This window comes from Falco cherrug, chromosome 8 (assembly GCF_023634085.1).
Source record: "Falco cherrug isolate bFalChe1 chromosome 8, bFalChe1.pri, whole genome shotgun sequence".
Lineage (NCBI taxonomy): Eukaryota > Metazoa > Chordata > Aves > Falconiformes > Falconidae > Falco > Falco cherrug.
This window is the reverse complement of record NC_073704.1, coordinates 25860653-25877329: the sequence shown is the minus strand read 5'-3', so window position 1 is coordinate 25877329 and position 16677 is coordinate 25860653. Positions and strand designations below refer to the sequence as shown.

At 61.6% G+C, this 16677-nt stretch overlaps 2 protein-coding genes across 2 annotated transcripts; one reads left to right on the top strand and one right to left on the bottom strand.

Annotated features, from left to right (window-relative positions):
* The first annotated feature begins 203 nt into the window (after positions 1–203).
* On the top strand, positions 204–13271 carry CDK5R2 (cyclin dependent kinase 5 regulatory subunit 2). The gene is made up of 2 exons (XM_055719285.1): positions 204–1629; positions 10894–13271. Exon 1 carries the CDS (start codon positions 405–407, stop codon positions 1368–1370), a length of 966 nt encoding a protein of 321 aa, XP_055575260.1. The 5' UTR covers positions 204–404; the 3' UTR covers positions 1371–1629; positions 10894–13271.
* FEV (FEV transcription factor, ETS family member) lies at positions 9052–15586 on the bottom strand. Its single transcript, XM_055719287.1, has 3 exons — positions 14163–15586; positions 13140–13214; positions 9052–10703 (listed from the first exon to the last, which is right to left on the bottom strand). Exons 1-3 carry the CDS (start codon positions 14212–14214, stop codon positions 10192–10194), a joined length of 639 nt encoding a protein of 212 aa, XP_055575262.1. The 5' UTR covers positions 14215–15586; the 3' UTR covers positions 9052–10191.
* Positions 15587–16677: the final 1091 nt, after the last annotated feature.

The following is a 16677-nucleotide window of genomic DNA, read 5'->3' as shown; positions in this document are numbered from 1 at the left end:
GCAGGGCCCCGCCACCTCCTTGCATCCCCAGCAGCGAGGGCTGAAGGGCTGGGACCTGCCGTGCCGCCGCGCCGGGAGCACGGGGCGAGCCCTGCTTGGTGAAGGTCACGCCGGGTCGGCGACCGCCCGACAGAGCCGCGCCGGGCGCCCCCCCCCCACTCCTCGCCGGCGAGGGGCGGGCCGCACCGGGAGCGCGTGCGGCGGCGATTGGCTGGCGGCGGGGTAGGCGGGGAGCGGCGGGGCCGCGGCTGGCTGCAGCGGCGGGCGCGGAGCCCAGAGCGGGCGCGGCGGAGCATCCTCGGGCACCGTGGCCCCGGTGCGGGCCGCCTCCCCCGCAGCCCCCGGCCTCCTATGGGCGGTGCCGGCGCCCCGGCCCCCGCACGCCTGTCCCGCTCGTCGTTAGCATGGGCACGGTGCTCTCCCTCTCCCCCGCCGCCTCCTCGGGCAAGGGCGGCGGCGGCGGCGGGGGGCTGCTGGCCGACAAGGCGCCGGGAAGAGTGCCGGGCAAGGGCGAGAGCCGGCTGAAGCGCCCCAGCGTGCTCATCTCGGCGCTCACTTGGAAGCGGCTGGTGGCCGCCTCGGCCAAGAAGAAGAAGAGCACCAAGAAGGTGACGCCGAAGCCCGGCGGCGGGGCCCCGGGGGGGGGCCCGGGCCAGCCCGACCCGCTGGTGGTGCAGCGCAATCGCGAGAACTTGCGCAAGTCGGTGGTGGGGCCGGCCGACGGCGCCAAGCAGGGCCCGCTGGCCGTGCCGGTGCCCACCGTGCCCTCGGCGCCGCAGGAGCTGCACCCGGGCTCCGGCGGGGGCAAGCCGCCGCCGCCACCGCCGCCGGCCGGCAGCCGCGCCCCGGGGTCCCCGCGCCGCGTGGTAGTGCAGGCGTCCACCGGTGAGCTGCTGCGCTGCTTGGGGGACTTCGTGTGCCGCCGCTGCTACCGGCTGAAGGAGCTGAGCCCCGGCGAGCTCATCTCCTGGTTTCGCAGCGTGGACCGCTCGCTGCTGCTGCAGGGCTGGCAGGACCAGGGCTTCATCACCCCGGCCAACCTGGTGTTCGTCTACCTGCTGTGCCGGGAAGCGCTGCGGGGTGAAGACATCGGGAGCCAGGCCGAGCTGCAGGCCGCCTTCCTCACCTGCCTCTATCTCGCCTACTCCTACATGGGCAACGAGATCTCCTACCCGCTCAAGCCCTTCCTGGTGGAGGGCGACAAGGGGCGCTTCTGGGAGCGCTGTCTGGGCATCATCCAGCGCCTCAGCGCCAAGATGCTACGAATCAACGCGGACCCGCACTACTTCACGCAACTCTTCCAGGACCTCAAGAGCGAGGGCGAGGGCGGAGACGGGTCCAAGCACTGGACGATCAGCCTGGACCGCTAGGGAGGTACCAGGCCCCCGGCGCCGGGGGCGGAAAGGGCCGCGCACCGAGGGGCGGGGGAGGCGAAGAACTGCCGGATCCCCCCACCCCCCCCACCCCCGCATCCTCCTCGCCTTCCCCCCACCCCTCCCCGGCCGCCAGCTCCACGGAGACGCTGTCTTGGACCCTCCCTGCTTCGGATCCGGCCGCTCTCCCCCCCCGCTTCTGATCCCAGCTGGGGGCTGCGCTTTGGGATACCGAGACGGCGGCGAAGACTGGGGGGTGGGTGGGGGAAGCGGGGGGCGGGGGGCTGTCGAGGAGCAGAGGCTCCAGGATGTGTTTTCTCTAGAAAAAAGGGGGGAGGGGGGGACGACGACACGAAATGGAGCTGGGAGTACGGGGAAGGAGGGTAAGGGGCAGGGGGTGCCCCCTGGGTGCTGCGGGGGCCTCGGGCAGCAGATGATGCATGTGAGCGACCCCCCCCACGGCGGGCAGAGCCGGGCCCCGCGCCGCCGGCCCCGGAGCTGTCCGTGGTGCTGGAACCGCCGCGCTGAGCAGACAAAGGCTGGCGGGGGGGGGGGCGGGCAAGGCCGGGGGGCCGCGGGCTACCGTGTCGTGGGCGCTGCCTCCCCCCATCCCCGCCCGCCCCGCGTGGGGGGTACGGACCCACCCGGGCATGGGCGACGCTGCCCCTCACCCCGCGGGAGCCGCCCGCTTGCCCCTTTGTTCGAGCCGCGGGGGGGGGGGGCACATTCCCTCGCGGGTAACCTCTCCTCCCCGCTGCGCCTCTCGGAACAGGGTCCCGGTGAGATGGTGAGGTGATGCCTCCCCCCAGCACCACCTGGGCTTGCTGTGGGAAAAGGGGTATGTACCAGAGGAGGCCTAGGGAGCCTGGAGGGAGGGGGCTTGCTATGGGGAGGGTGTCCCCTCTCCTATTGCTTTGCTTCACTGGAGAATAAAGAGGCGGCCTGGATGGGCCTGGTGGTGGCTCCCTGGACTTGCTGGGCTGTGGGGTGCAAGGGGGACTAGGGTGCACCCCAAGCTCCCAGTCATGCCCCCTCTCCTCCCCAAGAGGGATGGGAGGGGGGTTGGTTCTCAGAGGGGGTTTTACTCCCCAGTGTAAGTTGGGGGTCAGATCTTCACCCTGTTTGTTGTGCCCAAGGCCAGTCCTGGTCTACCTGAGTGCCTCTTGGCTCCCTGTGAGCTCTCCTGGCCTCCTCCATTCCAGATGGAAATGCCTGATGCCTGCCTGCTGCAATGAATCTAACCAGGATCCCACAGCCCGTGTGACCTCCACTATTAATTGGGTTTAATTTCCTAAAGCTAGCCCCTGTCTCACCTCCTTCCTCCCTATCTGTGCTCTGCAGGGCTAGGCTCCTTCCCCTGGCACAAGCAGGCAGTGGGAGCTGTGTTGCTGGCCCAGTTACCAGCCCTGTGCTTCTGCAGACCCCCAGGGAGAAGGGGAAAACTTCGCCTTTCTCATAGCTGGTTGCTACGCTTCAAGCTACTGAATGTGCCAGGGCTTCTTTAGCAGAATCCACAGCATGTGTTCTCTGGTTGGTGTCTGCATCCAGTGCTTCCCAGCCCCTCTGAGCCAGGCAGCCAAGCTCCCCTCAGCCAGGAAGAGCTGTGCTGGCTCTGCAGGTCATGGAGGGTAAGCTGGATTCTCTCTACCTTTGTGTGCATCAGCAGAGCTGCTAATTAGGCCCAATCTGGCTCATTCAGGCAAAGCTGTGCAGCCAGGAAGACAGCACAGATGTCCCTGTGACGGGGACTGACCTGGCAGGGTGCTGTGCAAGGCTTTTCTGCGGCTGCATAAACCCACTAAGACCTGTTTTGGTCCCCTCCTCCCTGCCCCTAATGGGTGTTCTTGTCCCCGCCTTTATATTGACATTCATGTGACTTTGTGGTGAGCTATCTGGGCCAAAATGTACTCACGACCCACTGCAAATTTGGCCATATCCAGCTCTTGTGCTGGGAAGAGTAGTAGCTCTGACTTACTCTGGTTTAAACAGGAGTGGAATTGGATCCTTAGAGCTCCTATGGAGCTGCTGGGGGAGCCCTGACTCTCCCCATCAGCATTTTGCAGGGTGGGAAACTGAAGCATGGTGAGATGAAGCAGCATGCCACAAGTCAGCAAGAACAGTCTGCAGCATCACAGGGTAACAACCAAGTTATTGGTGCCAGCTGTCTCCACCCTGAGCCTGGGGTGTTTGTCCAGTGACCCCCCTAGCCCCAGCTGTGTGGCTTTATACAGTCTTATCTCCAGAGCCAAGCAACCTGCCAGCACTAGTGGAGGTTTCCCACCCCTTACAGACACTCTCAGGATTCTTACAGCCTAAAGCCCCAGCATTCTAAAATGCTTCCAGCTGCAGCAAGGCCATGTCCTTCCCCTCCTCACTTGTGTTTCATTGATTAAGAGTGCTAGGCCTTACTGGGGGATTTGGGAAGAGCTAATTGCAGACTGGTAATTGAAGACAGCTCAGAGTCTCTGGAAATGTCAAGGAATGAGAGACGAGTTTAGATGCTCCTGTGCATTTAAATATGCACCGTTGGCTCAGCCAGAGCCTTACTGAGGGGAGAGATGTCTGGTTTTCCTTCCCCCAGAGGACGTTGTACAGCTGCTGGGGGGAGCAAGGCAGGAGAAACACTGATCTTACCTTGCCTGGGAGCCTCCTGCTCCCTGCAAGGCAAAGGGGAAGTTGTGGGGGGATGCAAGCAGGGGTGGGAATCCTCTGACAGGCTTGGGAGCTTGGCATTTTCCCCTCTCAAAAGCTCTGTGCTTTAACTTGCCAGATGCCTGCACTGCTGCATGATGCCATGGGGATCTGGCTCAGGAGCCAGCTATGGGGCAGCTCCTGCTGGTAGGGGGATGGATTGAGCTTGTCCACAAGCTTATGATCCCTGCAGCCACCCAGTGCTCCCTGAGGAGCAGTGAAGGGCTGAGACCCTCTCTGGGAGGACTGGGAAGCCCCCTCTCACTGCCAGCTGCAGGGCCCAGTAGTGTCTGGGGTTGCAGGGACGGTGGATTCACAATGGTTTGGGGCTCAGAGGTAGAGCAGCAGGGCCAAGTCAAGGATCCATCACCACAAGGCCTTGGTGAAGGATCCCAGCTCTTTCCTAGTTTGAAATTCCTCCAGCAGCAACACATCTCTCTATGCCTTGCAGTGGATGTCCCATCTGCTCCACCCCATGTTGCAGCAGGGCAGGTGGGCACAAGCTACATGGTGCAGCCTGTGGTGAGTTCAGGCCCTCCTGTCCCAGAGAGGTCTCTTCTCAGGCCACAGCACCCTTCTCTTGCTTCCCAAAGGATGTGCGGGGTTGCTGGAGGCACACTGGGTGTCAGTGGGTCCCTGGGATGTATAGTCACCCATGAAAGGAGGAGTTTCTGCCCAGAGCTTGTGGAGCAACAGCTCTGCAGGACTCCCCTTGCCCTGTTGCTCTGCCTGCAGAACAAAATCCATGCATGTGCTGGCTGTGGCACTGGGGTATGGAGGAGCAATAGGTGGCTGGAGCAGCCAGCCTGGCAAGCCATGCCTCCCCCTGCCAGACAAACAGCAGGGAAGCTGTGTACTTGCTATTAAGACTTGGCAGCATCCCCCAGAGTGACTCGGAGCTGCTCTGTGGGGTGGAAACTGCTTTGGATGATGCAGATCCAGCACCCACGTGGCTGGTGAAGGACCTGCCTCAGCCCAGCTTTCTGCGCAAGCCTTTCTCCTCGTTTGGCTGTGAGGATGATGGATAGCATGTTCCTCAAGGCAGATGGAAGTGGGAGGTCTCTCTTCTGCCTCTGTGGGAGTTACTTGGACACTGGCTCCATTGCAGCTTCAGGCTGCAGGTTTCTGGTTCCCTCCTTGCTCTATGACACTTCAGTCACAGGTGCTGGTGGGATGTCTAGGGGGGAAGATGTGGATGATGTGATGCAAGGAGATGGCAGCAAATGGCAGAGGGATCATGGGGGGTCCTAGACTAAATCGGCTGATGAGGTATTTATACCCAGGGAGGGGCAGGACAGCCACCATGGGGTCTTAGCTGATAGGGGATGCATCCAGGCTGAGGTGGAAATGTGCAAGAGACTTTGAGCTCTGCCTGTGCCCAGGGTAGCCCAGTGGCAGGCATGAGACCAAGGGAGGCAGGACAGCAGGCTGTTTGATCCTTGCCATAGCCAAAACATGGCCTGTGGCATTGCCTGGCTGGTGGGTATGGCACTGATGAGCACAGATCAGGGACAGCTCAGTGCCAAGAACTGGGGCAGGTGGAGAAGCCCCAGCCTAGGCAGCGGCATTACCTCCAGTCCACTGAGAGCTGAGAATGGAGGTTACCCTGTGCTGTCCCCCCTGCCTGTCTCATGGTCCTGTGCCACCCCTGAGGACGGAGCTCCTTGGGATACAGCCAAGCAGCACCAAACTGTGGCCCAGGGCAGTCCTGGGGAGCCTGCTCCAGGGTGTTAGTGCCTCCTGGGCTGGACCGGGTGCCACTCCCTCATCAGGAGTCCTGCATTAAAGCATAATCTGGCATTAGCACATTAATCCAGTCCTCCCTGCTGCCCAGCCCCTGTCCTCAGCAGAGTCTGGCCAAGGTCTCAGTGTACAGCTGGGCAGGGGCAGCAGCAGGACACTGTCTCCCCAGCAGCCCTTGCCTGGACACCAGAGAGCAGGCAGCAGCAGGGGCAACGTTTGGGGCTCTATCCAGAGCATCCCTGTGTCTGGGGAGGACAGCGAGCAGGGAGAAACCCAAAGTGCACAAAGATCCCCCCAGGTGCATCCAGGACCTGGGGGAAGAAAATTCCAGGCTGGGGGTGTTTTATGGTGGCAGGACAGCCCTAGCCCTAGCCCCAGCCCCGAGCACACTGGCAAGGGAGAAAGCCGCACCTTTTGGAAGCATCATGATTGGTACCTTGGAGGGGTTTTACGAGGGGTTTTGGAGCCTGACTACCTGCACCTGTGGGCTCCAGCTGAGCCACACGAAGTCACGAAGCACTTTGCAGGGAGCCAGGCCAAGGGAAGGTGGTGTCTGGAGAGAGGATGTGAGTCAGCAGCTTTGTGGGGGGTGAGCCGAGGAGCCAGCACCGTGGGGACGCAGAGAGGTGGAAATAAGTGGAAACTGGGAGAGCTGGAAGGGGATCAGGGGTGGGCAGGGAGGCAGCCCGCGTCTCCCGGGGCAGACGTGACCTGGCTGGGCTGCGAAGGCTCTTCCCAGTGTGAGAAATTAAGCAAGTGGCGACGTGGCTCTGCTAAACTCGGAGAGGGGATACTCCACCCTCCTTCTGATCCCTTGCTGTGGGGCTGGGAGGCTTTGAGGGAGTTGGAGGGGGCCCCCCACCATCCTGGCAAGAGGCTGAGGCCAGGGCAGGGCTTGGTCCTGTCCTCTTGCCAGCTAAGCAAAGCCAGAGACAAAGATACATTTTTTATTTTTTTTTAAGTAGGGAAAAAAACCCCTGCCTTTAATCACAAGGCAGCAGAAGAAGCTGTCAGGCCACGTGCTCCTTTGCTCTTCCCAGCCCAGGCTGAGGCCCTCTGGGGCTGTGTTCCCCCATCTGACCCTGGGCAGAGCACTCGAGGACTCCCCGCAGGTAGGTCTGGAGCCCGTGGGTGCACTGGGCCCATGCAGCCTGCTGCCTGCCACCCCGGACAGGCTCCCCACCCAGCTGGTGCACCCCAGTGCCAGGAACGGTGCTCCCCCACCAGCCCCCCGAGCCAGGCACCCCCGGCCGGGGCAGGGGAGGATGCTCCGCTGGGAGCTGTGCTGGGCTCGGCCCTGCTCGCCCATTGGCAGGATTTTGCTGCAGTCTGCTCCAAGCCGGCAGTTTTGGTGACTGAAGAAAGCAGCACTGCTGGCGGGCTGGGTCAGACAGGGCTCTGGGTGGGGGCTGATGCTCTGTCCCGCGCTCCAGTAATCACAGCGGGGGCGGGGTGGGGGTGGGGGGTGAGGGGGGCGCTGCTGCCAGCGGGGCTTGGGGATGGGAGCATCCCGAGTTGCCATGGTGACACCAGCTGCTGCCTCAGGCAGGCGAAAGCATCCCTGGTGCAGTCCTGCGTGGTTGTCCCCCACCCTTCCCTCCCGGTTGCCATCCTTGGGGAGTACGGGGCTGGTTCCTGGCTTTTGGGGTGGCACTCTAGGGACAGAGCAAGGGGACTGTGCCAGGTGAGCTCAGAGCAGAGTGAAGCAACCCCTCAGCAGCAGCCTGTTGCACTGGGGGTGTGCAGTGCTCCTCCCTTCCGCGAAAAGGTAACTCACCACTTTCCCCAGCATGTCCAGCCTCCAATCCAGCAGGGACCCAGATTGCAGGGCTGGGAATGAGCAGGGAACTGGGCTTGCCTTGTCTTCCCTGGTGCAGGCACTGGCAGAGGGACAGGAAGGATAGGGGCAGAATGGCAGGGGGGAGCTACTAGTCACCCACATCCCTTAATCCATGTCCTGCCCTGCATGATGCAGTCACCTAAGCCCCAAAGCAGACTCCTCCTGAGGGGTCACAGCCCCTGCTCTGCCTCCGAGGGAGCCAGCTGTGGCAGATACCCCCTGCATTTGTCCCTTACAAGGCCATGCTTGGGGTGTGTGGGTGTGCGTCCAGCCTGAGTGCTGGTTGCATGGGGGTAACTACTCCCACCCCCCTGCCCCCACTTCACCTCCTGCCATCCTTGGGGACCGGGCTGTGCAACGCTCAGGTCCAGAGGAAGGCAGCCTCCCAGCCCCTGCAGCTCCTTTCCTACACATGGGCTCCTCACTGGCAGCATCAGGCCCCGTACCCAGCAGCCTGAGCCCTCCCCGGAAGAGTCATTGACATCAGATCCCCCTTCCTTAAGCTGATTAGGGCAGTGAGGACGCATCAGTGCAGATGTCACCAAGGCCATGAGAGTGACCAGACCCTGGAGTGATGCAGAGGGTGCAGCACAGATCCCCCAGAGCTGGGGGCTGCTTTCATCTGGGGGATGCAAGGGAGAGGAGCTGGGAGCTGACCACCATCTCCATGGGCTGAGTAATTGCACAGCACCCCCTACACAGCTAGTCTGATCCCTGCCATAAGCCTAGCCCTCAGCCCTGATACCTTGGATTTCCGATGGGGCTGGGATGGGGAACACAGCCCCAAGGGGAGAAGCAGGCAGAGGGAAGCCCCTGAGCTCACACTAGCCACCATGGGCACCAGTGGATCTGTGGGCATGTTGCTGAATCCAGGCAATCGGTGCTTTCTCACTTACCCCTGCATCAATGTCACATGCAAGTCTGGCCCCATGGCTCAGGACCTCCCTGCTTCTGGCACAGCCCAACCTAGCAGGGACACCCACTATCGGATCAGGCCATGCTGGGCCCAGTGCATTGTCCTGAGCTGGTTGCACAGCGTTCTGTGGGTTGTGAGCGATCTGGCTCCTGGCATTGCAAATTCCTGTGGATGATGTCAGGATGGCAGAATTCCACCAGACTGACTGCATCTCCTCCTTGCCTCCAGTTACCATATCCCCTTGCCAGCCTGGGAACAGGGTATGTGGCTTCCCTGAAAGGGTGTCTTAAAAAGCCTAAAGGTTTCCAACTCTGCCCTGTTTTGTGGGGGCTGTAAGAGCCAGAGGTGATGCCTGGAGAAAAGATGATGCAGCAGGATGGCTGTGTCCTCCCCACCCCAGCCCTGCAGGTGCTCTGGCTCAGATGGGAGGGGATTTGCTGGGTAGTTTCCTCTCTCACCAGCCCCCTGCAGACAAGAGAGGACACAAGTCACAGCACCTCTCTGTTTTATTGAAGACCAATCCCTCCCCCCAGCTAGTGCAGAGCCCAGCACGCCCACCTTTTCTGCATCCACTGGGCCAAAGTCCTGCTCCTGAGGATGGGGGCACCTTGGACCCAGGAGGAGAGACCCAGGGCTGCCCCTTAGTGCCCAGGGCTCCCAGCCCTGCTGTCATACCTTCCGCTCCACCTCCCACTCAGCCTTGTTCCTGGGGATGTCCCTACCCACCGAGGGTGTCCTACCAAGCCCTGTGTACAAGGGGCTAAAGCCACAGTAAAACTGGAGCATTAAACTTGGAAGTGACCAGCAAGACATGGGCTCATGTGTAAGGTGTTGGGGTCCATCCTGCTCTGTGGCGTGGTCCTCAGGCACTGGGGAGAGGGCAGAGTTGCAGGGGCCACGGTCTGCTGCCTCCAGCCTTTGGCCTTGCCTTGAAGGCTGGCAGTGTCCCCCACACCTGCCAGTGACACCTCCAACCCCCGAGCCCTGCCCTGGACAGTAGTTAACCCGAGGAGGGCATCTGCTCTCCAGACCAAGGCTTCTCCTGAGGTCTGGAGGAAGCCACCATCAGCAGGAGGTGTAGGATGGATGAAGGAAAGGAAGGCTTTGGAGACAAGGTGGGGGACCAAGGAGCTGCAGGGAGGCTTCCCTTTCCCTGCCCGTGCCCAGTGGGATCGTCACCCATGGATACAGCTGCCCTGGGGCCCAGCTCCCGACTCCCCTCTGCAGGGAGAGGGGAGGGCAGGCACAGGCTGGGGGCAGAACTAAGGATGCTCACTGGGTGGGCAGCATGTTGCAAAGGAAGGGCTGGGGGCACAGTCCCTGCTAGGAGGAGAGCCTGGGTTTTTTCCTTCCATTCACACCTTGCTTTAAGTACCATTTCTATTCCCAGGTTCATGGATCCCTCTTCAGCCTAAATTTAGATGGCTTCTCTCCTCCAGCCACCCATGTCAGGGAACCAACCCAGCTACCCTGCAAGTACCCCTCGCCCCCCACACCACTCTTCAAACTAAAAGGGGGCAACTGAGAGCAGGGCAGGATCCCACCCCCCATCCCTCCCTGCTGAGCTCCCCAGCTCCACAGCCCCACGCTTCTGGGGACGGGAAGGTCCACCCGGTGCAGCCAAGCCTCTAATGGTAATGGTTGTTCATGTTGTTGAGGTGGGAGGCTGCCATGGTGCTGAATGGGGCAGAGGGTTGGAGCCCATGCCCAGGGTAGAGGGATGGGCTGGAGCCAGGCCAGTAGGAGAAGCCAGCAGGAGTCACCCCTGAGGTCATGAGGTTGAGTTTGGAGATGCCTGAGAAGGGCAGCGGGGCCAGGTTGCCCTGAAATTTGTAGAGGCTATGATCAGGGGCAGCCGGCTGGCACACCTGCGCCAGCCCGTGGAAGTCGAACTTGTAGGCGTAGCGCTTGCCGTGGACCTTGGTCATGATGTTCTTGTCATAGTAGTAGCGCAGTGCCCGGCTCAGCTTGTCATAATTCATGTTGGGTTTGCTCTTCCGCTCGCCCCAGCGCCGTGCCACCTCGTCGGGGTCGATCAGCTTGAACTCGCCATTCGTGCCTTCCCAGGCGATGCAGTTCAGGTTGGCGCGATCCGAGAGCAGCTCCAGCAGGAACTGCCACAGCTGGATCTGCCCACTGCCTGTAAGGCCGGGCCCCGGAGAGGTTAAAGCTCCTTCTCAGGGCACAAGGAGAGGGGCAGGATGTGCCCCAGTCTCCTTGATCCCCTGCTATGTTGTCCCCTCCCAGACCCAGGTTTCAGGTGTACCTCATTGTGTGTTCCTTACTCTAGAGACACAGAAAATGGTAACAGGGTTGTGTCTCCTTTGCAGCATCCCTACCCCCTCCTACCCACCAAGCAAGAGGAGGAGAGGACACCCCTGCACCTTGGGACATGGATAGGAGTGCTCAGAGGTCAACACAGACTGCAATGGGTCTGTATCCAGGGTCCCCACATCCCTCCTGCCCTCATTCATACCCCACTGAAGATGAATACCTGCTCATTTGCTTTGGTGTGAGGATCTGGCCTGATTCTTTCATCTGCAACCCCAAGAAGGAAGGATCTAGACAGTACCCAGATCTATCCCAGCACCAATATTCCTCACTACCGCCTCTGCTTGGAACTGGACTGGTGTCACAGCCCCTGCCTGTCTCTAGGGAACTGTGCCCTGCAAGGATATCTCCGTGGTTAGCAGAAGTCAGGGTGCAACACTGCTCTGACCTGCACCCCTGGCAGCCACAGGCAGGTATGGGGTAAGGGGAGGCCAGGACAGGGGAGGACCTGCTCTGGCTTTGAATCAGCACCGATATTCTTTATTTCCAGAGGAATATCGTCCTCTCTGAGCCATGGCCATTGCACCCACAGATTGCACTGAAGAGCACCCTTGGTGAATGCCCAAGATGCCCCTGTGCCAGGCTGCGCACACACAGGAGTGTGGCACACCTTGTCATGCACGTGGTGAGGCACAAGGACAGGCTCCACTGGGTCTGGCCAGAGGTCATGAGAGGAGAGTGTCCCTGGACCTTAGGGTGATGAGCAATCCTATCTCTGGGACCCAGCCACCCTGAAGAGCAGCCCTGCACTTACCTAGACCCCATCTCCCACACTCCCTCCCAAGCAGCACGCTCTGCGCATCGCTGCTTCTGATCCCAGCCCTGGCAACACAGGCTCTTCTCACAGCAGGGGAAGCGTCTTCCCGTTTCATCCTTGTCCTTGTGCTTTTCTGCCACTATTTTGTCTAAAGATGCTTGGATCCTGTATAGAGGTTTAGCACCCACAACCCCTGCAGCAGGCAGTCCCACAGCTCAGCTACGTTTCCCACAAAGAACCACCTTGTCCTGCTTGCTTTGAATCCACTGATTTTATTTGCTGCACCCAATTCTTGCTCTGGAAAAAGCAGGGAACACCCGTTCCCCATTCCACCAAACCCTGCTCAGAAATCCTAATCCAGGCAGACAAGCCCAGGTCCTTCCAAGGTATTGTCTTCCCAAATTCCCCATCCTGGGACTGAGGTGGGGGATCTCTTCTCCTTAGGGTACATCTGCAGCCCTTGCCTCTTCATCCCCATAGACCCCACTATGGGGTCTTGCTATCCCTCACACCATGCAAGGAGGGCAGGGAGGTGTTGGGGGTGCAGCTGGGTGGGGCAGCAAGGCTCAATCCTGCCTGCTGCAGGGTGCTATGCTGCAGCACCTGGCAGCTCCCTGAAGAAACCCCTCCAGGGACCCCCAAAGGTCCTTCTCACTGCAGCGCAGTAAGGGGAGTACAGCTGGGCAGAGTCCGCAGTGCAGAGGCAAAAGGGCTGCCCCTGCAGTCACAGCTTTGCCTCTTTTCCTGCTCACCCCCTGGTCCCTGTCTCCTTGCCAGACAGGCAGGCTACGTGGCCCAAACATCACAGCTCCGGCCCCGCGGCTGCCCAGTGCCCAGTCTGCTGCACCCCTCAGCAGGCTCCAGGCTGCTCCCTGGCCAGCCCTTGGCTGATCCCCGAGACCCCTGGATGGTTTGCACCAGACGGATGGCTCTGGCTCCCAGGGATCCATCATCTCCCAGCCGACCCATGCCCTGCCGGAGCCCCAGCCCTTCACCGGCAGCTCCTTCCAGGTGGTATGGCACCTCATTGTCCCGCTCGCAGGATCGGGTCCCCCGAGCCCGGATTAGCTCCCCCAGCTCCCGGGCTGGCTGGCAGCTCCCTCCCCATCGGATGTCCCTGGAGCACCGGCAGGACCCGAGCTGGCACCCCACACCTGCCCCGCTGCGGGGCTCCGGTGGGAGGGCCTGGGGTGCTGGGCACCCCGCTCCTCTCCGCTGCAACGGGACGGCGGCTCCCACCGTCGGGGCTCGGCTGCTTTCCCCGTGGGCTTTGGCGGCGGGATGCCCCCAGCCCCAGCCGCCCGCAGCAGCAGGGAGCGGGGCTCCGCAGCCGCCGTGTCCTGCGTGGACAGTGCCCGCGACGCGGACCGGAGCGGGTCCCCGATGGCTGCGGGGCCGGGGAGGGTGGGGGCGCCCCGCGGAGCTCCCGCTGCGTGCGGAACGGGGGGAGCGGGGCCGGTCCAGGGGAAGGGGCAGCGGTGCTCTTACCTTTCTGCACTCCGGGGCTGAGAGACCCCCACGCCTGGCTCTTCCCGTCTTTGAACAAAGTTTCCCCGACTGGATCTGGGGGAAAAAAAGGGGCGCGGGTGGGGGTGGAGGGGGGGGCTGGAGCCAGGCGGGACCGCGACCCCCTGCGCCCACCCGCGGGCAGCCTCCCTGCAGCCCCCGGCCGCTCCCCCTCGCCTGCCCCGCCGCCGCGGCGAAGCCAGGAAACGCGTCCAGGAAAAAGGAAATCGGATTTCCGACCGAGCCGGGGAAGCTTTTAAATAGGAATAGAAAATCCCGCGGGCTGGGGTAGGGAGGAGAGAGGGAGAGAGCTGTGGGGCAGGGGTAGAGGGGGAGGAGGCGTGTGTGGTGGAAGGATGGGTGGCAGGAGCGGCGGGTGGAAGGAAGGATGAGTGTTGGTGTTTGGAGAGCGGGTGGCTGGGGAAACGAGAGATAGGTGGAGAGTTAGATGGAAGGAAGGAGAGATGGGTGAATGGATGGCAGGACAGAAGGGAGGATGGATGGGTGGGTGGATGGAGGGAAGGATAAGAAGAAGGAGGGAAGGAAAGGCTAGAGGTGGACAGATGGAAGGAAGGGCAGGTAATGGGTAAGACGGTGGAAGAACAGGCTGATGGAAGGGACAGAGGGTAGGTGGAGGGGATGGCTGGTAGAAGGGGCAGAAAGAAGGATGGAGGGACAAGTGGATGGGGTGGAAGGATGAGTGGAAGCACGGGGAACGGCGGGTGGGTGGAAGGATGGGTTGGAAGGAGAGAAGGGTGGATGAAAGATGGAAGGGAGGACGGGTGTGCAGGCGTGGAAGGCTGTGAGTGCGGCTGGAAAGGAGGAGGAAGGGATAGTTATGGGGCTGGAAGGCAGGAAGGGAGGAGGACAGAGGGAGAGGAGAAGGCAGGCTGGGCGCTGGAGGGAGCGGGGCAGAGAAGGGCGCTGGGGCAGGGCGGGTGGGGGCCGGGTGCTGTGCAGTGCACGGCGCTGCGGTGGGGCAGCAGCCGGGGGTTCCGCCCGTACCTGGCAGGTACATGTTGAGCAGCAGTGGCACTGCTCCGGCGCCGTGTCTCATGGCAGCTGTGGGGGCGGCCCGCAGGCTGCATGTTTTAATATTCCTGCCCCTATTATTATTATTATTATTATTCCACTTTATCAGGGAGCAGCTGATGGCGAATAAATGGCAGCGGGACGGGCAGGGGACGGGCAGGGGACGGGGGAGGCGGGGGAGTGGGGGGGGAGTTTCCAGGCAACTCGCAGGGGCTCGGGGCCCCGGCTCCAGCAATTTCCTCCGCTGTAATTAAAGCGGGCACTGCCCCCCCCAACCCCCTCCACCCCCCCCTCCACCCCCCACCCCCACACACACCCCCGCTATCGGGCCCGCATCAGACTTTAATCACGGCCGCGGGTTTCTATGGAGAGCTGCTCGGGCCGCTTCCTGCCTCTTCCGCCTCCTTAACTCTTCGCAAACACGGCGCTGCCATCCCAGCTGGGAGCGGGGCTCGGACACTGCCTGGAGACCGCCTGGGCCCGGCCTCCCACCACCACCAGCAGCATCCCGCTCCCTGACCTGCACAGCCGGATGGCGGGCACAGCGGTCCCTCTGCTGCCAGCATCACCTGGGGCCTCTACATCTCACTGCACGGCATCAGCATCGTCCCGGTTGCCTCTGTCCTCTGAAGCCACCCATGCGGCCAGCCATGGGGCTCTGTGCCTGCCCCTTCTCCAAATCCGGGCTCCACAGTAAAGTTCTGGGGTCCCCATGCACCTGCCAGAGCCCTGGGGTGGGTCAGCTGGGTCCCCACAATGTCCCTCCAGCTCCAGGACACTGGTGATGGAATCCCTTTGCAGTGCCCAGATATCCAGGGTAAGTGCATCTCCAATGGCTGGTGGCACCAAGACATACCACGCGTCTGCCACCTCCCTGGCTTCTCTGTGCCTTTCTGGACAGTCCCTGCCTTGGGGACGATTAAGCCTGTGACCACCATGGGGTCCCCCAGCCCTGTCCCAGTCTCTTGCCCATCTTTATTAGGACCTGTAGAAGCTGGATGACCCCCAACACCCAGCCAAACCTGAATGGCCCCATCTCCACAAGCTTCTCCTGAGCAGCCCTGGGCTTTGTGAAGATGGGAGGGCAATTTGGGGAGAAACTTGTAACAGGGAAAGGATCTGGGGTGATGTCAGCTCCCAAAAGACACATCTGGCCAGGTTTTTCCCCCCATCACCCATGGTTCCAGCTGCTACATGCAGCTGTCAGGTGCTGGCAGAGGATCTGAACCCCAGGCCAAGAGCAGACCCTCCACCAGCACCCCATGACTTGAGGCAGCCAGGCAGCGTGCCAGCAGCGGGCATGAGCTCTGCTCCATGAGGCCAATACCGTACAGCCAAGCCGTCCATCAGCCCACAACATCTCCTGCAGTGTTTCATTGATGTCCAGTAAAAGTATGAGCTCTCACACTGAACTTAGTGAATTTCTTGAAAATAGTCATCATGAGACATGAATCCAATGGAAACCAGGATACGGCCATGCAAGACCCATGGTTATTATTTATACTGCAGCCAAAAGGTGCCCTGCATAAGAAGCTGCAGCCCATGGGGAGCAATGCTCGGCCAGGCGTGAGTGTCCACAGTGGGTGTCCCAGCTCTGTACAGCCCAACAGCCCTGGCTGCTCCCCCGCCCGCCTCCTCCCCAGCCCCCCAAGTGTAGCTTTCCCAGCAGCTGCTCCGCAGCCTCCCAGACTTGCTTTCGCTGCCTGAGTCCCTGGAACAAACCGCAGGCAACAGAAAACAAGCCCCGGCAGCAGCAGGGTGAGGTAAGGAGGGGGCCAGACCCACTGAGCCCCTCTCTCCCAAGCAGCCCCAGTGACCAGGATCTTCCCTCAGCAAACCTGCATGGTGTAGAGCATGGAGGAAGGGGGTCTGGGCTGAGGGACAGCACATCAGTCCAGACTGGGGGAAGCAGTTTGGAAACAGCCTGAGAAACAGGGTTAGGGCTGTGGAAGCTGGAGATGGTGGGGGGTGGGGGTGGGCACTGGGAATAGGGACTCCTGGGCCCCTGAGAAAGCCAGTGCGTGGGGATGCTTACAGTGTGGTGTGAGGGGACTGGGGACTTTGGGTGAGCTGGGGGCTGCAAGGCACAGAGGGGCAGGGAGTGTGGGGTCCCAGGGGCGGGGGAGCCTGGTGCCCATGTGGAGCTTTGGGGACCTGAATGATGTGACCCCAGGTACATGGGGGAGCTGGGGCAGGCCCATAGAATGGGGGCGGGGGGGCAAGGTACACACAGAATCCAAGGAACAGGGGCTCATGTCCAGGGGGGAGCCAGGGCATGGGGCTTTGGTCTGTGGAGGATTTGGAAGATGAGGTTTCAGGTCTGTGGGGCTCCAGGGGATAGAGCCCGGACACGTGGAGCACCCAGCTGGCAGCCGCCGAAGGTCCCTCTGGCTGCAAGCTGCCAGTTTGCCCCCCGCCCCCCAGCACAGTGCTCTCTCCCCTCCCCAGGATGGAGCAATAAGGACCCCACATTTTGCTGTGACCCCCA

Excerpts from the sequence above, each read along its gene's own strand:
- CDK5R2 (XM_055719285.1), top strand. The coding sequence starts at position 405 with ATGGGCACGGTGCTCTCCCTCTCCCCCGCCGCCTCCTCGGGCAAGGGC.
- FEV (XM_055719287.1), bottom strand. The coding sequence starts at position 14,214 with ATGAGACACGGCGCCGGAGCAGTGCCACTGCTGCTCAACATGTACCTG. Across the intron at positions 13,215-14,162 it reads GCTCAACATGTACCTGCCAG|ATCCAGTCGGGGAAACTTTG; the intron begins GTACGGGCGGAA and ends TTTTTCCCCCAG. Across the intron at positions 10,704-13,139 it reads CAGCCCCGGAGTGCAGAAAG|GCAGTGGGCAGATCCAGCTG; the intron begins GTAAGAGCACCG and ends CCGGCCTTACAG.